This window comes from Diadema setosum, chromosome 9 (assembly GCF_964275005.1).
Source record: "Diadema setosum chromosome 9, eeDiaSeto1, whole genome shotgun sequence".
NCBI lineage: Eukaryota > Metazoa > Echinodermata > Echinoidea > Diadematoida > Diadematidae > Diadema > Diadema setosum.
In genome coordinates, this window is record NC_092693.1 from 28,394,209 (window position 1) to 28,420,741 (window position 26,533).

The following is a 26,533-nucleotide window of genomic DNA, read 5'->3' on the forward strand; positions in this document are numbered from 1 at the left end:
GGTGTCATTTTAAACATTAAACATTAAACATTAAACTTTTTAAGGGGAAACCCCCTTGATTGACCAATGAGAAATGAGAAGAGAAGGTATGACACTTACACGTCATTATAGGGGGTTCACCTCTTGAATTACTCGCTTGGCCATGACAGTACGTCAACGATTTTCGTGACGTACTGCTTGGCGAGTTACATTCACATATTTATCAACATTTTACAAGCATTTCTCGGACACATTATAACCACAAAACCAAAGTTTTCAGCGGTAGGTGGGGTTTTGTTTTGAGTTGTGCTAGTGTTTTTCTAAATATTTTGTTCAGTCTCTGTTTATCCTACTTTTTTCTTTTGCCGTCAGCGTTGTTCGAATCTCATTTGTTTCCTGTTTACGTCACGCGTACGTTTCTTGTCGTCTTGGTCCCATATGTAGTGTATCATGTTACGTAAAGGGCAGGGGCATGGTCTTGGTTACGTCGGCGCTGGTCTGGGTGGGGGGGGGGATGCTGCTGGTCTGGGTGGGGGGGGGGACACTGGTCTGGATGGGGGGGGGGGGGGCAGACAGGTCTGGATGAACATATTCGGAATTTAGGAAAAGGTGTGTAGGTTTTGTGGCCAGACACTGTCAAAGAGGCCTCTAACATTCAAAGTTCAGGATTATCTTCCATTGGTTGAAAAATATGTTTCTGTCTGCAACGATGATGATGATCTGTATCCCACACAGTTTTGCAAGAGCTGAAAATACACGGAGATAAAATCCCCCAGAAATAAATGGGCCCCGTCAATGTCATGGGTGCCACACAGACGCAACAGAGTATGTGAAGTGTGCTGTAGTGCAAAAAAGTTGTCAGGTGGGGGGCAGACCAGTTAAGAAAAAAAGCCCAGACCGACCCAAGCAGGACCACTCCCTGCAGGCAACTCTCAATGCTCTCAGAGAGAAGTTGATGGTAGGAACCAAAATTGATGAGAAATCATTTAAAGAGAAGTTCCAGAGGGAGAGTCTTGGTACTGAAATTCTCAGAGAAAAATTACAATCTTCCAGTGATGGTGCCACAGCTGTATTCCGAACAAGGGGACAAGTGAGTCTTCATAATTCCTGCATGTTCTAAGTATTAAATAAATGTGCATTTTAAAATTTAAAAAAAAAATGTGACAAAACATATTCCGTGAGTAGATGAACACAATAGAATCAGTCTGCTTTGTACTTGCTTATAAAGTATATATAATGTAAACACTTTTGTATGAGAAAGCTCGGTTCAGAAAAATAACTTAATTACAACAAGGGTACAAAATATATCGAATACAAATGGTGCACAAATACAAAATATATGGAATACAAATGGTGCACAAACAATAATGGGGTAGAGAAGGAAAAGGGGGAAGTACTGGGAGAAATTGCATACCTTCTTACCGATAGGGCCTACATTACCTAACTAGAACATAGGTGACATAAAACCAACTCATTCAAAGTAGTTTGATGTCATTATCAAAGGAACATATCATGATGAGCATATCTTGTTATAGCATGTTATATCAACGTTCTTGATACCAAATTTCTTAATCATAAATTAATAAAAAAAAGTGGCTTCTCATTTTAATCTATATTATATATGGGTATATAGATTTGTTATTTTCATCACATGAATATTAGCCCTACAGACAGTCACAGAAAGTTGCAATCATGAAAATACAATATCTCTTGGCTATGTCTAGTCCCCCCCCCCCTCCAATTAGAATCAAATTTACATTTCTTTAAAATTTGTGTGTCCCTTTTGGAACCCTGAAAATCAAACTCCTTTCCTTAGCTGGTATATTGTAGAGGTAGGTAATTCAGACTGTCCTCAGAGTAATAAAACTGGAAACTTCTGTTGATGGAGGGGACACAATACTATAGAATTCAGTGAATTTATTCGGACCCCAAAAAGCTTCTTTACTGTGATTCTCGTCCTTTTCAAATTTCACAGCCTCTGGCCACGAAACTCATGGTTTAACCACGGGTGTCCTCACAAGACAGTGCTCCATCAACAAAGAGGAAGAGATAACCGCTATTGCAAGCATAAGGAAAGAGCTATCAGTATCAGATGGGTCTGGCACAATCCAGCTCCAGCATGAAGTCGATAATGCATGGAGGTCGGGGACGCTGGATGCTGGCGCGTCTATCAACATCACGGATGTCGATCTCCTGGCTGCACGAGCTACGTTGCGTCACAGCTGGAGGAGTACAAGGAAACTGAATCGTGTCGTAAGGAATTAGTAGTTGTTTTTTACTGTTAATTCCTGGTTTAATGATCTTAATAAAAACTTTTTTAAAAAGCTGGCTATGATGAAAATATAAAGGGAGCTAAATGAAGGAAATTGACAGGTATGATGATCTTTGAGATTATACGGATTATGGATCAATTTTAATCATCTATCAATATCAAAGTCCATCACACTTTTTTTACATAAATGCCCTTATGAATACAGAAAAATCCTAATAACTAATGGACCAAAGTCCATCACACTTATCTAAATACACTGTATATGCTCTTATGAATACAGAAAAATTCTAATAAAAAAATGATTTAAGTTTTGACACTTTATTTCTTTCTTTTTCATCTCCATTTTTAATGTCACACTTTGATTCAGGTGGCTAAAATCGCACAGCATACCAAGCCACTGTGAACAACAGGTTTGCCAGAGAGAAAAAGAGATCGTCGGTGACAACTTGGAGGGAGACCATGTGCCACTCCAATTCCATGACAAGGACACCAAGCAAACCACCATCTAACAGACTCCCCTTGTGAAGGTGTCCTCATTAGAAGAGAAGGTCATGTCACAATTGGACCAATATGACAAGCGAGTCGTACCCTTCCAATTGGAAAAACAAAATGTCACGGAAATTCTGATTTCAATACAAATGATTTTTAAACTCCCTCTTTCTTCCTCTCTCTCTCTCTCTCTCTCTATATATATATATATATGTATATATAAACAGAAGTACTGCTCATTGTCTGTTTAAATAAATCAAGACATTTTCTGAAAGTTTTGGCCACACCATACAAAAGGAAGCAACTAAGCTTTCAAATAAACTGGAGCATAGCTCTCAACAAAACTAAACTGAAAGGCAGTAGTCACACTCTTCATCAGTGCCCATGGTGTGACAAAAGATCAAAAATAAAATCTGTTTCTGAATCAAACATGAAATACATGTCTGATCATGGGCAGACGGATTTTGCAACTCACCTTTCAGAGAAGTAAACGCACAGAGAAGATGAAGACCGTGTGTAAAGTATCCAAGTTGACGCAAACCGCTAATGCATAACCATAACGGCAAAATAACAAGGTCAAATCTCCGGCTCAAAAACAGGAAATCTGTAGAGGGCCTCAATGCCAGCAATCATAAAAGTTTGCAGTAAAGATTAACAATATTAATCAAAACATAAGTATTGCTCGATCGGCGTACGTTTAAATAACTCAAGACAAAGATTAATTAAGATTTTGGAATTAAATATGTTAATTATGTTATATTAATCAATTGTGTTGTATTCAGCTTAATTAAGCTTTTGCTTAAGCCAGCTTAGTTGCTTTCTTTAGTAAGGCATTTCCAACACTTTCATAAATTGTCTTGATTCATATACATATGTATTATTACCTAGTTTTGTAAATAGACATGTTCTAAGGAATACATTTAAGCACACCTCAAATCAAATACGAATGTTTTCACTTTCTTCTTCACAGAATGGATCTTTTATCTTTTGAGGACACAGGTGGAGAAGTCTGGGTAAAAATAGGAGGGGATAAGGGGGGTCCTCATTCAAACTCATGCTACAAATCTGTAATGTAGGCAAGCCGAACAGCATACTTAACACCAACATCATCATGATGTTCGATGCAGTTGACAGCATTTTCAACCTGGAGCTCGCTTTGAAGGGATTTTCAGCTGAAGTGGACAAGCTGGCAACCAAAACATGGAGGTATAGTAGTGTTCTTCAGAAATAATAGTGATCATCAGCACATCATACTGGTAGCCTGCAGTAAAATGTTTCCCATAATCATTGAAGACATACTGTACATTAAAAAAAAAAAGAAACATATTGCAAAATGCACTGTAATGAGTAGAGTAACATGTAATTCCAAGAGCAACATACCCAGTGCATTGAAGACAAAGATACTTTAATGCCACCCATAAAACTTTTATAACTTTTCAGAAAAAGTTTTTAAGCTGTGTTACATGAGACTACTAATTCTTATTTCTGTTCACAGAGGAAGACGACTGGCGACTATGAGTATCTTACAAAGATCTATGGCTTGACAGGACCCAATGGTAAGTAATGCACTTATATCATTTAATAAGGGAGGAAAGTGACAAAAGATTACTGGATGAAATGCTTGAACATCAAAAGCGTCTTTTCATTTATTCTTTTTCCATTTTCAATTCCTTAAAAGGTCGTCACTGTTGCCTGTACTGCCTTGCCAGCAAGCAAGACATGGTCAAGCTTGCCTCAGAAAGACAGTGCCAGAGCCGGACACTGGAAAGCCTGAAGCAACACCTTGAGCATTTCAACTGTTCCCGATCAAGAAGCGCCAAGGATCGCTTCAATGTAGTGCGTCAGCCCCTTCTCCCAATACCCATCGAACAGGTACTTCTACTAAAACGAAGACAAGAAACAAAAAATTTCAGAGAAGACTTTCCTCTAACATTCGATGCAAGTGCATTTAGTTCAGTTTTCATTACTACAACTCCTCCTTTCCTTTTTTTTTTTTGTTTTGTTTTGTTTTTTTGTTTTGTTTTGTTCAATTGTAGGTATGTCCTCCTGGCCTATACATCAGCCTGGGGCTGTTCTTGAAACATTTCAACAGCTTAGAAAAGGCATGCCACCAGCTCGACCTGAAGGCCATAGCTTACCTGGCACCAAAGGGCAATCCAGATACCAGTAACCTGTCCCAGAGCATGGTCAGCATGCTGGAACAGCACCACCACCTGAAGGCTTCCTTAGCTGAAAAGGAGGAGGAGCAAAGGGATCTTATGGAGCAGCTGTCCTGCTTCGTGCTCCTTTTCCCCGACGAGGCAGCATCCCAGCCTGTCCAGCTCCTGCAGGAATCTGTGAAGGAAAAGGATTCGGAGATCAATGATGTGGTGTGTAACTCATACTTAAGTTTTTAACATCTTCTGTAATCAATAACATCTTACCATTTTATCAGCTTGTACGTTTGTTTACAAAAAAATCTCAGTTGTTGGCAATACATTCTTACCATTACATTCATACTTTCTCATCCTTACAGAAAACTGCACTCAACAAGACGACAAAGGTACCGGAGGGCAGGGGCACCATCACATCAAGCTTGGATCAAGCCCTGCAAGAAATGCATGTTCACAGACAAGCATATCATGGAAAATTGTTTGTCGGCAACCATGTCCACAAGTGCTTACAAGTAAGTGTAGCACTTCTACAAAATGCATATATCCTGTAATCAATCTGACTTTGCATATTTTTCTTTGGTGCCCATCATTGAGATCCTGGTCTGAACTAATTATGTTCTATAATTTTCAAACTACATTTGCAGTCTGAGAACATCAAGAAGTTGACGCAAACTGTTGCTGACACAAGAAGACAGCTGTGCCAAGATGACGACTTAATCAGAGAAGCAGATAAGGTAGCGCGCACATACTACAACCTCTTCAGCCACTTTGGCCGCTGCCATGTCGGCATGAACGCAGCTGGTTTCCTGCAGAATGAGGAGATAGATGACCTAGGTAAGAGCAATGTCTAAAAACAAAACGAATTCATTAGTAAATCTCTTTACTTACTTACAAATAATGCTTCATCAATCTTCACTTAAAAACATTAAAAATTGGCATTACAGAAAGGAAAATATACATGAAATTACAAGTTTTCTTCTCCAAGTTTTTTTTTTATTTTTTTTTTATTTTGGTGTTGGTTTTTTGTATTTTTGATTATAGAGAAGAGCATCCAGGAATATCTCTGCTTCTTCCGGACAAATTTCCCGGATGAGACAGATCCCCCCAAGATGCACCTGCTGGAGAACCATGTGGCACCCTGGTTGTGCAAGTGGCGAGCAACAATGGGGACTATGGGAGAGCAGGGAGGAGAATCCCTCCATGCTCAGATAAACAACATTAAGAGGGACCTACGCGGCTATACTAGTGATCTGGAACTGCTCATGAGGAGCATAAAAAGGCCAGTGGTTGGCAAGCAACCCACAGACATACCGTCTATTCACATAAGCCAATTGAAAATGCATGGCTATGTGTTCCTGTTGTAGAGACGGTACTCCTTGTATGTCATATTCTGTAGATGAATAATATACTTGAAGAGATATGTCACAGATTCTACAGTTTCAGTAGTAGTCGCAAAAGAATATAACTGTGAAAAAAAAAAATTAAAAAAAAAGCTGATCCGTGTGAAATAAACATCCACAAATTTCAAATCTGAGAAGAAATATCAATCACGATTTCTAAATGTTAACCACTGGATTTGAGTAAGAAATCTGAAGGAGAGGCATTGCAAATAAAATTCTACAGTGTATATGCACAATGCCTCCAAACTGGTGATACTTTCACTTAATTCTATCTTGAACATGAGGGATCAGATGCTTTTCAAAATGACCCCTGATTATTTATGTGATCAAAATGCATGTACACACTTCCTTAAGTATGAAATGATTCATAACATGAAAGTAAAAGTAATATATCATTTCATATATTTCACTGTAAGGGAAAGTAAGACAATCCCTTCATATAAGGATGCCTGGTTTTACTGCTGTTCATCAAGAGATGATAATTTGATTACTCTGGCAAATATTAAAGGCACTTTGATTCAATTTGCTACAAATACTTCATTTCTAAACTATGAAAGAAAACTTTAACTTTGCCATGTAGCAATCATTTATGATTTACATCATTCAACAGATATGACACTAATTACAAGACAGCTTTACATGATTTGAAATTCAAGAGGGGGAAAATCCCTTTACATCTTATTTGTATTTGTGTTCACAAACACAACAACTCAATGTTTTGTTGTTTTTTTAACCAATAAATAACTTGGTGTTAATCTGATTTGGAATCTATTTTGTTGTTGTTGTTGTATACAAGTCTAATTATTGTGCAAGGTGTACTGTCAACGTACATATGATACCACTTACATGGATTTAGTCAGATGTTAACAATCTTGCTGGACCATGGGTTTCTCGTTTTAAGTTTAAGTTTTGATTGTGTCTTTTCCAACGACATCACATCCTTCAGCACTCCTACTGTAATTGAACAGCCAGACAGATGAACGATGAATTTCTCATGCTCAGCAGAAAGTAGCAAACCCCACTGAATAACAATAAAAATAAACAATGTATTGATAGTAAATGAGCAGAAAGGACAAACTTGATGGACTGAATCTGATGATAATAAACTCAACAATTTTTTATATATTTATATAAAATGAAGCGAGTGAACGAAGACATGCTTTTGGCTTCATTAGTGAGAGATGCTGCAATTCAAGTCGGTCCAGGATTATCAAGAACATCAATTACATGTATGTGACAGCTGAATTCCCAGACCTTACATGTATGTATAAGCGGGATGAACAGGAGTGTACTATTACATATCAGATCAAGATCTGAATTATCACTACATGTATCTTCCTTGATCTAAGATACAATGTATATACATACTGGACATTGACGGTCAGTGTACATCAATTTACATTCAATCTTGAACGATAAAACCTTTGTCACAATTTTCACCCAAATTTACCGAGTGTGTAAATATAATTTCTAACGATAGATAACATACAAGCAATCAGAAATTGGACAAAAAGAAATCACTATACAAAAGACACTGAGAAGCCATACAAAAGGCACTGAGAAGCCATACGTAAGCCAGTGATTCACTACCTAACATTAACACTCTGTAACAGTGCACTACGTACATATGATTATGAACAACATGTTAATTACGTAGTGGGTTGAACAGAGAAATCCTGAGGCTTTGACAGGAAGTCTTGTTTTTATCGCTTTCATCGTTCTTCACATAGGTCTAGATCTTTCTAGTCTAAATTCCAGCGCCAGCGGGAAGGAAGCTATCCATGTGTAGCTGCCTCTGCTCTGTCTGGGAAAGTTCCTATCCAGTTAGCTCCCCATATCAATATAGGCTTCATGATTATTCAGTGAGAATGGATTCAGTCTCTGGTATACAGACAGGCATACCTGCTGCTTCCAATCCCTATCCCTACGGCTACATAGTCCGTTGCGTTGGGGTTGTTATGTTATGTAGAAAGCGTCTGCCAAACAATGTCAGTGTAGCCATAAGCACACAGTCACTGACTGTCACAGGCAACACTCGAAGTCGATTTGATATTTCAAACCTATCACTGGCTAACACTCTATACAGTCTATATCTTCTATTATCACCGAATCCTTCCACAGGCCATTCCATCATCTACGTGTAAAGTAAAATATTAGACTTTTACATAAATTTACAGACACGACAGATCACAGTTCACACCTAACTACACACGCAATGCACAGGAATAGTAGAACATGCAACTGCTGATACACAGACACGGGAGGCGAAGTCGTTAAGAAAAAAAATATATATAAATGAAATTCGACAACATATGATGAAAATAGTCATCAAGACTTACTAAAGCGAGATTAATGTGCAGTAAAACACAGATTCCCGTGCACTTCAGGTTTACCTTCAGTGCGATATTTGATGATTTCAGGTAGACTTCTGACACTTACAGGAACACAAAAAAAGTATGATTACATGTCCTATGCACTGTATGATGTCACACTTCCTCCTCTTTCAGAATATGTTACCCATTTAGTGTGAAATACTCCCTTCTTGGTTTTTGAAGATTATTAAAAAAAAAGTCAATTTCAAGAATTCGATGAACTTGAAATATGTGAAAGTAAGGGTATTTGGAAGTATCGAAAATGATAATAATACATATTTTTATGTCATTATGGTGAAATAGATAAGGTAGGTACGAGGTTCATCACCCAACTGGGCAAGGATCACCTTTTAGAATTACTTTGAAAAACGACAAAAACGTGACTTGACGATAAATAAATGTAAACAAAGAGGTGCAGTGTGCGCATGCGCGCAGCATTCCTGTCGTGCTGAACTAAGTGAGCGCTGTGCGTATAGGTGACTGAGCTGCAAATCGCCTGCGACGATTGAGCGTCTTTAATGGAGCACATAGCTGAACAGCATACAATTTTGTTGTATACTATTCTGTTGCATTGTAGCAATTAGGCATTTGTAAATGATGAATTAATTCAAAGTAAGGTTCAAAGTGTAGACAAAAGGCCAATTATTGTACAAATTCATTTTAAATGACTTTCAGAATTTTAATTCACATTGAAAAGTACTCTTTGCATGCTCCGGTCAGGGAGGAGAACCCTTCCCCACTGAGGCCCACTGTATCATTATTTCATGTCTGTGAAAAGTGCAATAACCCCAGAATTGTGATTGCTAGGCTCACAGAGAAGCACAAAAAAATCTATTCTCTGTTTTAAACTTTGGTGATTGTTTGAAATATAGCATTAGAGCATTCATTACAAGTTACATTAATTTGCGTCACTTTTACTAGAGGCCCTAAGTGCCAGAGACTGCAAGATAAAATATTGTGTTCCTCCACAGAACTCCAATCAGATTCGGGCACACCGGGCACTCGAGGCCACTAAAGGTCTACCAAGTTTGTGGCAATTTAGTACAAAGACTTGACAACCATCTGACAACGCAACATGGAATGGGCAGGGGAAGTGTGGAGATAAAGCAACTTCTCTTTTCAGAGAATTTACCATATCCAATAATTATCACAAATTATTTTCATCCTAAAATAGGATCATATATACCATTCGAGGAATATGTTATAGTAATATGACATAGTAGCCAATATTTTCGCTAAAAACATGTACTAACGAGAATGGTCACCAAACACTTACAAGAAAGTTGAAAAATTGCTTTCTTTTCATGAGCCTGTTACTCGAAAATGGAAGGTTTACATTTGTCGGAGGGAATGACAAAGATATAGAGCGAGTCCTCGTTCATTAAAATGTTAAACTAAATTTGAGAAAAAAAATTACCAAAATATTCAATTTTATAAACTATTAAAAATATATAGTGTTATAAGTATTTTTGTAGTAAAAAAACAGGTCATTTAATTTTTTTATGTCTATAATTGGGTGTGAAATTGTTATATTATAAATTGGCAATATCAAAAGGGGGTTATTGATTTAGTCAGCTATATTCATTTACTTTTTTGTTAACCAAACAAATTACAAAAGTTGATTCAAGGTAGGTTGATAGCATCGTACTGGTTAAGAAAAAATAATGATGAATTTAAGTGCAAAATTGCCTCCGCGCTGTATAAAATGGCAGCACACGTATACCTGGGCATGCGCAATATGTGTACTTAGACCTAAGCGTCGTCTGCTACCGGGTACAAATTAATGCAGGCATATGCTAGCTCTTGTAATCAGTATGTTGTGCACCTGATACGTTGCGATATTTAGGCTTGTCAGCTCATTTGCACAAATAGCACCAATAAAGGCTCATGTTCAACTGAAACTGCGGGCTAAATTGTGATGAAATCCCACTTTTTATTTGCACAGCTTGGTCTTTTGGAATTAGAAGAAGAACATATCAAAAAATAAAATAACGGTACAGTCTTCTTTCAAATCTTATCTACACAGTCAAATGAGTTTTGTTGTTTTAGTCATTTGACTTACCATAATTATGTAAAAAGTTAGTGCCCTCACTCCCAAAGGCCTCATTCTGTTTGTTGTTGTTGTTATTCAGTGGTAGGTATGAACACACACCCTTTGTTTACCTGCTAATCAGTGCTAGACATGGAGACACATATATTTCTTTTAATATCTTCTGGCAACTATTTCAAATGAGTTTCAGTCATCTATAAAATAATAAACGGAAAATAGTGGCCTATTCTGTATTGTTTACCTGCTTATCATCAGTTGATATGAACACACACCCACTGTTTACCTTCTAATCATCAGTAGATAGTAGATATGAAAACAATCTTACTAAAATCCTTGACAATCATCTCAAATAAATATTCTTGTCTCTGATTAGCTGTTGCACACCCTGAATCTATGTGAGGACTCAAAATACCCATGGGTAGGTGAAATAGGTTAACCTAGTCAATCTTTAGTTTTGTTTTACTTTGTGAAAAAAAAAATATTGTGCACAATTCCAGATTTCTGAACCATAACACGAACAGGAAACTGATTTCTTGCATTTTCAGAACACGTTTATGTTATTAGAATAGTGTGGTTAGGTATGGATTAGAGGTCCCTTTAACTTCTTACAAATGCTTGACACACTCTTCACTTTCAACTCTAACTTTTGACAGGATTATGCTACTGCTTTGAAAGTTGGTTTTAGTCACGGTTAGAATGCATTTATGGAGCATGCTTGATTTCAGCTGACAATTCCTTTATTGTTGTTGCTATAGAGTTGTATGTCATGTTTTGTCCCATTCATTGCGCAGCGCACAGCATGGTGAAATTGAGCACTTGAGTAGACCTCAAACTTACAGATGCTCAATCGGGAGGGTACATGGACATATTTCAGCTGCGGGTGGCGCCACGCAAACTCGCTTCCGAAGTTACTACGAAGCGAAATGTGTGTGTGCGCAAGACATCACTGCTGCAATGTATCGCGCTATAGTATCTCAATTCCTCACTTGAGCGCTGAGCTCAGCTGAGATGTGTACGTACTGTATGTGAATTGTATGCACACGTACGTTAAGCGCGCATACGGTACGTGTTCCCTTTGTGTACACTGACATTTTCTTGCCACTGTGCACACTGTGGACGTCGAGGTCGCACTCCATTCAAATCGCTAAATCGCCGAGAATGTTTACAAATGCACATGACGTCAACGAAATCACAGGAATTTTGAAATTTTTATAAAATGTAATACAAGACTTCACATAAAAATCAGTAATGACTTTGATATGAGAAAGTATTACTTCACATAATGCCCACGTACCGACGCGACCTGCGCCGTCTCCCGGTACTTGTGATCGGACGGGGCACAGACAATTACATTTCCACAGTAATTATATAACAAAAATTCACATTTTTCATTATCAAATTTTATACATTTCATAATTTTTCTGTGCTTGTCTATGTGTTTCATGTAATTTTGTGGTGTTTTCATGTCAGACTTGCAGGGATCTTGTATTCGTTAGAGTTTTTTGTGAGAAGTTATAGGGAGTTCATTTAGCAGCTATATACTACAGTATGGATAAGGAGGGGCTTGACCATCATTTGTTTTGCCTGTCACAGCTGTGCAGGTTCTGTGGCAAGAGGTTAACGAAGGCAGGGGAAAAAAGGGGGTGGCACATACAGTAGCTGAGTACAAAGAAGTGCTAAATTTGCTGAGCACAGATGTGAGCGATGATGATCAAGACTCACATCCTGGGAATTTTTGCCATGCTTGCTATTCCAATATCAAGGCTGCCGAAATAAAGAAGGACAGGATCAAACTGTACAACCTGTGGCATGTTTTCTGAATCACAAAAAAAAGGGGCGGCCGAAGAAGGTGAAATATGGGGGAAGGCCGAAAAATCCTGGACAAAGTGTGTCATCCTTCTTTGACAGTTTGACAGAGAGTGGTAGAAAGGCTTCAATATGTACGACAGAGGGGTTTGTGGTGCAACCCTCTGACTCATTCCTTGTGTGCACCATTTGTAATTGTTCTGTCGCTAGTCCTGTACAAACGCCGTGTCAGCATCAGAATTGCGTTGACTGCGCTCGTTTTTTGTTTGCCGAAGTAAATTCACATTGCCCAACATGCAATTCGAACATCCACTACACTCAAATCACATCAGCACCAACATACATAACATCCATCCTCAACAACGTAACAGTAACATGCACAACATGCAAAATGACAACTCACCATGCAAATATGAACACCCACATCTGTACCCACGCATCACTCACTGACCACACCTACGCAAAACAAAAGACTCACACTTGCCTCACCCCAGATGAAGAGGAAAAATCGGGGGCGATATCGTAAAACGGAAATTTGCAGAGTCGGCCGATGGTAGGACAGCCATCTTTAAGAGGCCTGGGCCCCGTTGCTAGAAACTCGAATTGCGTTTAAACGCAACTCACATCCTACGCAAGTATCGCCCGCAACTTGCGTAGGATACTTGCGCGCCGTTGCTAGAAGAGACTTGCGTTTGATTGCAACTTGCGTTTGATTGATAAACGCGCTATCGGAACGAATTGTCATGGATGAGCCTAATTTCCGGTATTTCCCCGAAAAAACGGAACGCGCGTCTCCAGTCAGCGTAGCTCTCAATCGTCTGCTCCCTGTTGTTGCTCCACCGGTAAGTATTGGTAAAATTGAAGTCGACTAATACATGCTATTTTAGTCGTTGAAATGATGGTATTTTGAGTGAATTATTAACAGCTCCAATTATTTAACGTAAGTGGAAATCATAGATAAAGTTCTTTTCGTTATAATAAGCATTTCACGTGCTAATAGTAAAATACTTCCGATAATAGTTACGTGCTCACTCACGATCGCACGGTCGTGCGGTGATGCGGGTGAAGCTGCTGATGATGTGCTAGAACCTGTAACGTTAGTTTCGAACGTTATTTTGATTTCATTTGGCCTGCGAGTGTCGGCTTAGGTCCCCGCGTGAATATCCGCTGAACGCTCTAAAGTGTGCTGTATTTCCGTTCCATATGTAGGGTCTAAATTGTCTGATGTTACTTGTGCTTGTGGTAGAAGTTATTAAATATTATAGGGCCAACACTGCAGAAACCCTTGTATCAGGCCTAACGAGTTAGACTATAGCCCTAGCCCAAGCCAGGCCCAGGGCTAGTTTTGTTTCAGGGTTTGCCTTTTTCATTTGCTTTGGGTTGGTTGTAGCACTTGTACATAGCAATGCGAACCCTTGTCTAACATTTAATAGTCTTTACTCTTAACCTGTTTTAGTCTTTATCTGTTTATTGTAATTAGAGATATAGCCTGAGCTAATCTTATTAAGAATGTTGTTGAGTTAAAAAAAAAAAAAAAAAATCCATGGGGCAGACATAGGCAGGGAGTGGTGAAAACTGCTTGAGACCAACAAGGACATTTAGAGTAACTTCAAGCCCATGATTTGTCCAGCGCTATGAGTATGATTGGTACAGCCTAGTAGGCCTATTCTTCTTCTTCTTGTTTACTGTCCAAAACCCCTTAGACGGGACCAACCGGACAGGGTTTTAAGAAGCATTCTTTGTAACACTGAAGCTAATCTAACATCAATTATAGGTATAGGACCTAGGCCTAATGAATAATTCACATAGCAGTCTTGTATACATGTAGCTAGATCTATAGCATGTTTTAAATCTTGATACAGCCTGCTACCTCTTGAAATTCACAGTAAACAGGGCAGCAAAGACCTGAAGCTTCACAAAAAGTTTTTGATCTTTATGACCTCTTGCTAAACTAGATTTCAAGCTGGAAATTAGCAGGCGACTTAAGACGCGGTTCTTATTTTGGACCGCTGTGCACCAGTAGTTGTGCACTGAATCGTGATCTAATAGTCATCTTGTGCAAGTGAAGTTGGTTGTGATGTTTAGTCAACAGCAGCCAGATTACAAATGACTAGTGAGCTCACAGAGATAATTTACATTTAATGCTAGTCAGCCTCACCTCCAGACAGCACTGTGCCATGATTGGTACCTGGTACAGCTACATGATTCTTATTGGTGATAATGTTTAAGCACGCAAATTAATGGAGTTGTGTTACAGTGCATAACAATTGTGTGTGTGTGTGTACGAATCAAGGACCTTTGTAACTAACATGGCACAAGAGAAGGTATTATAAATTCCACTTTTTTTTTGCAAAATTTCTTATATAATTTTTATATCTCGAATATGCATATCAGAATGTCATTATACTGACAAACAATCTTCCGAAAGATACACTCAGGACTTCATCTATTTTGGAAGGTGAATAGCATGAAAATCGTGAAGTGTACCAAACTTGGGCATGTTACTCTACATAGCACTTAGAACCTATCCGTAATCAAATGCACAGTTTTTCCAATGCTGGTCCAGCTTATCATTAAAAGCATTAACAGAGCATGCTGAGACCACATCTTCTGAGAATTCTACATATGGACCAATGTTGGCAAAAAAATACTTGCTCACATCCACTCTAATTACATACCATTTTCCAAGCTTCATTGAGTGACCACGAGTTCTCACAACACTGTTACAACTCAACATGTCAAACTTAGTGTGATAATTACCATGCAAATATTTGTACACATCAATCATGTCCCCTCTTTTTGCCTGTAACTGAGAGGTGGTAGGGGTAGGTGACACAGACTATAAGAGTCTGACAAATGTCTCATTCCTGGAATCATTTTAGTGGCCCTTCTTTGAATACTTTCAGGTAGTCTCCTTTGCTCCCCTAGTTTGAATGTTACATGGACAAGTTGATGAGTGAAGAATAATTTGCTGATGATTGTACTGTCCATTAACAGCCTGTACTTTTTTATTACATTGTTATACCTCCGTTATCTTGTAGGGTAATGGTATTCTGTGATTTATGCATTGACCTGTGGAAATGGTATTTTATTTCCAGAATATTTCATAATGGATTGCTCACATAATGAAGTGGATTAATATTCAGTATCAATACAGATGCTTTCATATGCCATACAAGTCTGCAAAGTCAGCTGTCATAGTCATAATGTCAAACGTCATTCATCGACTATGATGTTAACTGATTAAGAATGAATCACTTAGTGAATTTTTCTGTATCAATGGTTCTCAAGTTATTATTTTAAGCACACATTATCTCTGTCTTATTTTTCAGGTTGCTAGCTCATATCGTCAAAATGGTAAGTCATTTTCAGAATCTGTGTTTTAGTGTAATTGCCAAATTGAAGTTATAAAATTGTGTAATATTCTCTGCATGTCTTTGTTGTCAATACAAATGAGAACTACTTGAATGAACAATTCTGGCTGTAATTTGGCATTCTTCACTTACAGTAAATTATAACTGATTTTCAGATGCTGGATCTGTTATTTCATGTTTTCTGCAGAAAATAAAACAACAACAAACCAAAACAAACAAACAACTCTTAGATATCTATCCAAAATAGGCAGGGCATGAAAATCAACGGATACTATATTTCCAACATGAATGTGGACTGAGTGACAGCAGCAGTAGTACTAATGCACATCCATTAAAGCTTGACATAACTTTGTCATAAAAGGTTGCAAATCTTACAGTTTTGGTGGAATTATATCTTGATAGGAACTCTGTACACCATATGATGTCTTGATCAATATCAGGAAATTATGAAAAATATTTAGAATGTTTTCACTTTACATATTAATAATAAAGCATTCAGTTAACCTTTTTCAGAAAGCAGGGTGACTGATATTACCCTAAAAATTATGTCAGTAACAAGTTCCATTACTTTTTTTTTGGTATCATTTGCAAAACCAAAAAAAAAAAAAGAAATCCTTCATGATGTTACAATTTCACTTCTAAGCATTTTCCATGTCCGAAAATGAGAGTATCAGCAGTTTTTGCCAATCTTCATTTTGTATAGGTTGCATCTGTTTTTGTTTGTTTTTCAGTAAAGTGTTACCATACATCACTATTGGAGGTAGCAATATATTCATAATTTATAGTTTTCATGAAGAAAAACAAATTATGTAAACGGACATTAAACTATACATTTAGTGAAATCTGCATTTTTTCCTCTTAAATTTCAGGAAGATCTGTCAAGAAGGAGGAGAAGTAATTGGAGAGAGGCAGAGGTGATGGCTTTGTGCCAATTTGTGGGAATGCACAAGTCTGCCCTGTTTGGCAAGGCAGGCCATGCCAGCGTTCCAGTAAGTTAGCCTGTACTGAAAGCTTTTAACACTTGCTTCATTAGAACTTCACTATTCATTCAGATTGTTTTGGTGCATGTATTTTTCACATACCAAGACATATTCCTGGAACCCCCCCCCCCAATATAATTAGAGAGCATGTACTATCATCTTTCAGTAATTCACAAACATCACAGCATCACATGTGCACATCATGTTCTCCAATTGAATGTATTGTATACATGTAGGTATAATGTGTTTAGATATGTAGAAACAGTAAAATTAATCTATATACAGGTATGGAGATACCTTGGCCAGTTATGTGATGGGTGCTGTATTATTATATAGATGATGACTGGCGGGGGAAGGAACATACCGAATGTTCCACCCGAAGGGTTTAAAATGCTAGTGAGGGAGGTTATAAGTCCCGAGACGAAGTGGAGGGACTTAACCTCCCGAAATAGCATTTCAAACCCTGAGGGTGGAACGTTTGGTACATGTTCCCGACAATAAAGGTCATCATCTCTTATATTATATGGGTTAGTCAAATACGTCAAGTCAACGTCAACCACCTATCACATGCACAACGCACTCGATCGCTCGCTCGGGCAGAGCCAAATTCACTGTGCGCGCGGTCCTAGGCCATCTGTCATTTGTTACGTGAAAATGTTTTCCCATGGGAGAACATAACAAAGAATGTTCACCCATGGGCGAACATAACGAATGTGCCTCCATCACGTGACTGTGTTTAGCCAATCACTAACCGATATTTGACTAACCCATTTAATATTTTGTTATGACTGTGATGAGATGGAGGCCTCAGAGGATGTGGACTAAGTTCATTTGATTGCCTCATAGGGATAAGTTCACCTTTGTATTCATGGTGATTGAGTAAATACATGAATACCTATGGAACACATCATTGATAATTTCAGGCAAATCTTGCAATATTTTCAAAACTTACAAAATATTTTCTTACAATTTTCTATGCTTTGACTGGTCTCTACAAAGACTTAGCTACATTTTATGATGTGACATGCTTAGAAGAATTTCAATTCAATTCAATTCAATTCGTTTATTCATCTCATTTTCGGATAAAACAATACAACAGTATTGGATTTTACAATACACAAAAGGATAATCAATCATTTACATATAACAGTGAAAATGAAAAAAGAGAACTTGAGAAAAGCCAAAAGGCCTTGTGAAGTAAGTTCCCTTACGATTATGCACAAAATAATTGATTTTTAAGGTGCAAAGTGTAGACATGGACAGAAAACCAACAAATACAACAAAACATAACATAACAAATTTCAGAACTAGAAATGTCGCTATGGCGACTGATGCCTCCGCCATAATGCATGATTCTCCCAATAGGTGTATAGTACAATGTCTTCACAATGTGTGATGACAGTTTCACATAACTGGCAAAATACTGAAATGACAGGTTTGTCACGAATATCTTGAATGTTCACTTGCCTTGAACTGGGTTTGCTATAATTGTCTAAGAGTGCAGGTACACATATTTGGGGAATTGAGAATTTTTACTTGACTTCTGACCGACCCTTTTATAAGTTTATGCATTGAGTAATTTCCAAGGTATGAAGAAAGAGTGTAATTACAGTACAAAATAGATTTTTTGGGGGGCATTGAAATCTGCCCTTTGACCCTTAACCTTTGACCTTCTGGCTGGAAATTTCCCAGAGAATCTCCATTAGGTAATGCATGTATATATTAAGTTTTAAAACTAATAATGCAAGCATTGCATATACTAGTATATGAGGGAAATAGTAAAATTTTGAGGAGTTGACCTTGACCTTTGACCCCCTGACTACTGACCCATGACCCCTAAATTCCCTAGATAATCCCTGCCAGTCAGTACATGTGTATGTACCAAGTTCCATGAAGATACATTCAACCGTTTGCAAGAAAAGTGATATTGCAACATTTTCACCTAACCTTTGACCTTTTGACCTTTGACCTTATGACATGAAACTCTCTCTGGAGAATCTTTATGCAGTAGTACATGTCTACACAAAGTTTCAAGAAAATACCTTTGGGCATTGCATAGATATGCGGGAAATAGCAACATTTTTAGCATTTGACCTTGACCTTTTGACCTTTGACCTCTGTCCGATTTCACTAAAAAACTAATCAAGTAATTGTCCCATCATACATCATCCTCCGACAAAGTTTAGTGAAATTTGCTTGATCCAGTCTTGAGTTATCGCATAAATGGATACAATTTCATGATTTGACCTTGACCTTTGACCTTTGGCCGATTTCACCCAAAATCTAATCAAGTAATTGCCTCATCATACTTTATACTTGGACCAAGTTTGATAAAATTCCAGTCAATATTACTCAAGTTATCGCGTAAACGAAAGCGGACGGACGTACATACGGACGGACGGACAACCCAAAAACATAATGCCTCCGGCACCACTTCGTGGCGGAGGCATAAAAAAATGTAGGATATTCCACAATTGATATCATTTATTTAATTCTCTTTGAAAGAACAATTTTCTTCGACTGAATGTTACTTTAATATATTGAGGGTAACATTTTCACAACAACTTCCTCACAACAGCACTCACGACGTCAACCTCGCTTCCCACTCATTACTACACCTATCGCTGGCTCCAGAAGACGCCCTCACCGACACAAGTCATCCACACCACCGGCGTCCACCCCATCTAGTCCCGACTCCAATCTCCGGCCACGACCTACTAACAGCCAAGTTAGCCCTCACAGATGTACTCCACCGTCAACACACTCCAAGAACAATAGAACGCATCAACGACCGCAACACTCCACCTTGCACGCCAACAGCCGACGCTCAGCCCGCCTGCGAGCCCGCCACAACCGACCACTTCCATCTAGGTCCGCATTCTCCATATATAGCCCGCCTCTTCTCAGGTCACGCTTCACTTCTGACGAAGGACAGTCAACCTGCCCGAAACGTCAAGTTCCTTGGTTCCCCCAGTTTTTCTTATAACAAGACATCTGGCTACAACCTTCACTAGCACCTTTTACTCAGTATTTCATTTCTCTTTTTTTCTCTCTCCCCAACACTTTTGTCTGTTTCTACGCTACTCATCTTTTCTGTTCTCTTCTCTTTTCTTCTTTTTCATTTTATTTCTTCCTTCCATACAACCCAACGGTCAATTTCAGGACCACTGGTATTAATTTAAAGTTTTCTTCACAGGTTATTTCTCTTGCCTTGTCCCCTCAGGACTACACTTTAACCTTATTTTAATCTATCATTTTGCATTTCTCCCACAGGAACCTTTTCAGGATTTAACTGTCATCAGTTTTCCTCCCCATAATTTTTTTTTTTCTCTCTCCTCTGCAGCATTTATTTCTAGGAACCACCCAAGCCCCCTCTCCTTTACTTCTTGAATTCCATTTTTTCTTTTTCTTCTTCTTTTCTTTGTTTTCTCCCACCCCCCCCCCCTCTCTCTCTCTCTCCCTTCTCTCTACATAGTCTCATCTCTCCTCTACTTACCTTTCCTTTGCAGGATTATACATCCTTTCTCCATTGATTCCGCATTACATAGTCCACATTGTTCGCCGACTTCGTTTTTCTCTTGGTTTCTTGAATCTTCACTTCTCTCTCCTATATCTCCATGATTTTCCAACATTCAACTCCTCCCTCTTCCCTTCTTTCTCATCTCTCTCCTTCTAACGATGTCCGAACATCTTACTTGATTCTCACTCTATTCTTCCTTACCACTCTCTCTGTTCCTTTCTCTACCGTCTCCACTAGTGCAACTTCAACTTCTAGCCCATTACTGTCCCCCACTCTTCACTTTTTGCCCTCCTTACAACCCCATATGTCGCTTCCCTCTTCAATTCTCCTCTTTCCAGGCTCTTCTGCCAAACAACGATCCGGTTAAGGACTACATACACATGTTGTCACCGCAAATCTTTCTCCCTCATTTTCCTTTCCTTCTAAAAGAAAATGAAATCATTCATTTATGCATGAAAATGAATTGTTGAATTTCCTTCATGTTTTCTTTGTATTGCTCTATGAATGTTAGCTAAGACAGCTAAAGTTGTCTCTTTATGCAGTGATGACAGCACTGAAACTTGATAAATTTATAACTTTTTAAAATGCATTGTCTACTTTTACTCAAACTTTCAGTGATGTGTTATAGTGTTAAATCATTCAGTCTATCCACATGTTTAGTTATGTAAATTTGTCCCTGTATATCAATATAATCCATAACTGTATGATTACAGTACATTCATGCTACTCATTATCTTCTTCATTTCAGCAACTTATACATTTTTTTTTTCATAAACAAAAGAGATATTTGTTCACATTTCCTCAAAATGATACTATATAAACAGTGGTGAAAGATGTGAAGGTGTAGTCCAGAATATTATAAATCGATAATATGTCTCTGCTCCTATTGTATGCAGTCACGATTACTTTCTTCATTTTCATTTATGCTTTTTGGTGGAAAAGCGGAAAAAAAGGTATTGGAGGAAAGCAGCCATACATTTGCGAGCAGTTGGTTTCTTCAGGGAGGAGGAGGAAGTAAAAAGAAAATGGAGTGACCTCAAGCAAAGGGCACTGAAATACAAGAGTGCAAGAAATGCAACTGGTAATGTTACATATCAATGCATGTCTTTTCTGTTCACACTCGCCGTATTATTGTAATGTTTCAACATGCATAAGATTTTTCATGCAAATATTACTGAAAAGAAATGAAGTATGATTTGAATGGGAAATGCGTTGTCATGAATCTGTAAAGACCCATACACCTAAACACACCAGTCAATGTCCTAACAGGGCAATATGACATTGATCATATTTTATTGAAGCTAAAGATTTCAATGGTGCATTTCATATGTATATTGAAATTATCGTCAGACTACATATTGCATTGATTTTAAGTGAAAAGTTAGTTCCGGTAAGGACTTGTGAACCCGTCTTGCACCATTTCATATTTGCTTTGCAATATATTGAAAGAGTCTACCAAGAAACTTACTTGAATGACACGATTTGATGGGATGATGAGTTGTTTCAGATTATTTTGAGATAAAAAAAAAATAAAGTCGGTTTATACCAACTTCCAGAAGGATCAAGGTTTACTCGGCCTGAGGGACAACTCAGCCCGCTATATTTCAGACAATTTATACGCAGTTAGTGATCGCCATACATAGGCGCATGTTCACTTTGTAGGCGCGCCAAAGAGGTTCTTTGATATTTGCGTTGTATCAACTTGGCCAAAAACTGCGACCATCCAGAACACGACACGCTCCCATAGTACAACACTTTACAGTCCAGAGGGACAACACAGCCCCGCCATCAAAGTGAGGCCGAATTGTCCCCGAGTCCGAGTTAGCCTGACCCCGATCAGATAAGTTCTGATATGCAAACATTTCTTGTTAATATTTTGCATTTTTCGTCGTTATCCAACGAATATCTTGTTATTACAGCATTATTCCTTACATTTTTTAGGCATACAGGTACATTTTGGAGCAAAATTTGACAGATTTGCAGGCACACCAGAACTATGTTTTGCCTCAAACTTCAGTCCATTTATTCTTTTGAAGCCTCTGCTAATTTGTGACCCGCTACAACAAAAGGATCCTAAAGTCGCTGATGGGTGAGCCGAGAAAATCAAGTTTGAAGTCAGATCATCAAAATCCGTCAAAACATTCGATTTCTGTTTTTGACATAATTTTGCAGTGTAATGTATCTTCTATCATCTGCCGAAATTTCGAAGCTAAATGATCAAAGGAAAGGCAAGAAAATAACATTTTTCTGGGCCATGATTTTCCGACTTTCAACGGAACAGAAACGTGTCCAAAGATTTGGATTTAGCGCCACAGCTAGACCCCGCCCTAGCAATGAGGAAGTGATCTCATTGGTCAGTGCGTTGCATCCTGGTTACTGATTGGTCGTGCATAGACCGCTGGTGCTCAAGCTTGAATGAACATCGCGGAGGTTGCTAGGAGCGTACCTTCAATTGTCGAAGGTGAAAACTGTCTAGCTTCCCCTTGATCATGATAGCGTCGGAAGGAAATCTTTGCAGGAGGTTCTCTCGAAACGCTGATTTCTTAAACCACTCGACATGCGCTAATAAAATCATCGATATATCCGCAACCGAGTAATTTCATGAGTCATGTATTATATGACATTAAAGTGGAAGACTAAGGGAATAATGTCATGTCATTTTCAGAAAATTGTCCTCCCCCGACTTTCGGATCCTTTTGTTGCAGCGGGTCACATTTTTATGATATTCTAACAAATCTGTATCCGATTTCAGTGTAATTCATTACCATAATTGCAATGAACAAATATCTAATTCCAAATACAATGTGTAAAATGAAACATCAGCATCGTACCAAAGTAACAAAAATAATCACACAGCATAGTGTTGAATCAGCGCATTTTATTACATTTTTGTGAACAGCCTCAGTCATAATAAATATATTTCTTTAATATCTTGGTACTGTGTCATTAGTCATTGTCCCTGTGTAATGGCTGTTTAAAAATAAAATTAATCTTAGGTAAGCTGAATTTACCATTAATCACCAAAACGAGCACACTAAAGATACATGTAATTGTAATCTACACAACTCTTCAGTTTTCAGATATTGTATTGGTGCAATTGATAGTTGTATGTACAGCCTCTGCACTTTTTTCCAGTCATATCCTAGCCCAGTATTAACAGTGATCACAATGATTGCTATGAACAACTGATTAGTCCCAAATGAATTGAAGCAAACAGCATTTCTACCGAAACAAAGACATTGATAGTATGCAATTGATACACTTTAATCCCTCAATAGATCCTATATGGATTCATAATTCAAATTAACTTTGTGTCATATATGATACCTCTCATCTTATACAAAAATTGTAACATGCAGATCACTGACGGAGTTTGTTATTGATTGGAGGGAAACAGCAGATTACTCTTCCTATTTAATGTAGGGCAACCAGGAAACATTTACCAATTGGCAAATTTATGGGAAGGAGGGATCCTTTTACCATTGTAATTGCAACAGATAACTGAAATAAGCAGTATATTACATAATCAGGCCAGACATGGCCTCTAAGCTCTATCAACCAGAGGGTTCAACCATACATCACTCAGAGATCACAAGGCAATACAGAAGCAGGTGTTCCCTTTGTAGTTAGTATCAGTGTATGAGCAGACAGTCACAGTGTATGGGAATTTTGTTCCAAGTTCTGGCCAAACATAGTCATCTATTAAAGTCTACCTCTCTCAACTCTGAGTGTATTGTTTTCTATGTGATATGTACTCATAGCAGGTCACTTCAAATATGTTCACTGATGTTACAAAATGTGACATCAACATACAAGTTACTGACTGTTGACATATTATATTACATGCAGGTGGAGGAAGCCTTGAAATAAAACCCTTGATGGAGGCGGTACTTGAAGTGTTGGCCAGGGAGACTGTTGTAGGTGTAATGGGACAGGAGACTGAAACGGGGTTCAGTTCATCTCGGGTTGGGAAAGTGTTTCGTGGCCATTTATCATGTTTTTTTAATGAGCATTGAATCTTTATTGTTCAATTTCACTTAAATAAAGTTTCCAACAAAACATTCCAACTCCTGTCATTTTTTATTCAAGAAGTAGGCCTTTGTGTTCAAGTTTGGATTGTAGGATTATAACTTGTAAAAGGAATTACATTTTGATCAAAAAACTTGAATAGTGAATTACTTTAATGCATCACTTTTTCTTTTAAAGGTTAATTTCTGTTTCAAGTTATAAGTCATAAAATTGAGAGTTAATAAGGAAAGATACATGAAGTAAATCCCAATAGACAATCTTTTAATGGATAATTGTTTAAGAATAGTCCTCTTCAATAGATAACATGAGCTATTACCAATTTGATTCTGTTTACTGTTTGTCCCTTTAATAGAGCACCGACGAAAGTGGAACCGACACTGCCTCAAACCTTTTGAAGCAGTTGCTTGAAGGGGCTGCATCCTCCCCAGTGCTCCCAACTATTTCAACTCCAGTGCAACCACCCACTCCCATCACTCCAGATCGTCCAGCTTCTCTTCCCCTTACATCTGATCCCCCTGCTACCCACCCGACAGCATCTCGTCCTACTGCAACTTGCCCCTCTGAATTTCCTATCCCTACGCCACATCCCCCTACGGTCCATCCACCTGCTAGTCAGCAGCTCGTTGAATTGGAAAGAGAGCGACTGATCATTTTGCGGCAGCAAAATTCTCACCTTGAAAGAATCGCAAACTCCCTTGATGTCATTGCTGCCGCAATGTCAGCACCTAACCTGTGTTAATTCTTTAATGTACTTTGTTATAACATGAATACACATGTGTTGAGGTGGGACTGCAATTTGCCAAATCTTCTGTGAGATGATGACAAACCTGTTATGAATTATGGAACCAAAAAATGACATTTAAAAAAAAAAAATTACATTTTATTGGATGTAAATTGGTTTTGAAATGGCTTAGATATCCAGAAACAAAGAAATCCTAGTAACAGTTTTATTCTCATAATAGGACCATTTACTTTCATTCATACATGTGGATTTAGTGAATGCAAGAATAAAAAGGAGATCATATCATTGAGAGTTTGGGGAAAATCAGACAATCCGTTAAAAATTTACAGATTTTTATGGTTTCTGCACAATCACTGCTGAATGAGAAGACTACTACAGTGTGTGATGTCACATGCAAACAATGACATAAAGAAAATATAAAAAGAATTTCACTTTTTTTGAAAAAAGTTAACATTTCCTCGACTCATCATTGACGTAAGTTAAAGGTAATTTTACTCCCCCTTGCCTTCTGAAAGAGGGAAGTCAAGTGTTCTTTACTGTGCGAGAAAAGTGTGAATATCTTGATTTTTCTTATTTTCTTTAAATTGTTATACACAAATGACATCACAAGCTGTACTAGTCTTCTCATCTAGCGGTGAATAAGCAGAAACTTCTAAAATTAATAACTTTTAAAAGGATTGTCTGATTTCCCTCAAACTCTTGCTGATGTATTCTTCTATTGCATATTGCTGCATTCACTCAATCCACACATCTATGAAAGTGAACTTGTCCTTTAAAATTGGACTTCTTTAATTTAAACTTTGAATACCTCTTCAAGCAGTATGATCTTTATCAATCTTTGCAAATGGTTTGTGATTATCTCACAGAAAGTTTGAATCTGCATACCCCAAATCACCTCAATCTATTCCATCTCTTTACAAATAATGTTAACTGCTTATCCATCACAACATATATAGTCTGCATCATCAAATTAGTTCAGAGGGCATTAAAAACAAATATAAACTAGGCTCAAAATTTGTCATGACTGACAAATTAGGTGATCCGATGTATCTGCAAAGAATTTTTTTTTGTAAGTACTTTTCCCAATACACTTGACCCTATCCGCTTCATTGGTGATGAGGGGCAATTGGCCATGTAATGTTTAGATTCTTATTCAGAAAAGGGAATCAAACCTGTCATCTTCGGCATCAAATTTAGAATGTGGCAGGTCATATATTAAGTAACTTGACCATCATTTGTGACCCTGCACCACAGAACTAACAAAAATCGCTAAAACTGAATTTTTAGGTAAGGACAGATTATGAAATAGCAGACTTGACAACTTTAAAATGATGTTTGGCTCAATTCAAATGGATTCTCCTAACCTC

At 37.9% G+C, this 26,533-nt stretch overlaps 1 protein-coding gene and 1 pseudogene across 1 annotated transcript; both read left to right on the top strand.

The window, feature by feature from the left end:
• Window positions 1–934: 934 nt before the first annotated feature.
• Window positions 935–7,051, top strand: LOC140233277 (uncharacterized; annotated as a pseudogene).
• A 9,746-nt stretch (window positions 7,052–16,797) lies between these two features.
• Window positions 16,798–25,260, top strand: LOC140233011 (uncharacterized). The gene is made up of 4 exons (XM_072313118.1): window positions 16,798–16,883; window positions 21,328–21,476; window positions 24,245–24,360; window positions 24,777–25,260. The coding sequence occupies exons 1-4, from the start codon at window positions 16,813–16,815 to the stop codon at window positions 25,161–25,163; spliced, it is 723 nt and encodes a 240-aa protein (XP_072169219.1). The 5' UTR covers window positions 16,798–16,812; the 3' UTR covers window positions 25,164–25,260.
• The last annotated feature ends 1,273 nt before the right edge of the window (window positions 25,261–26,533 follow it).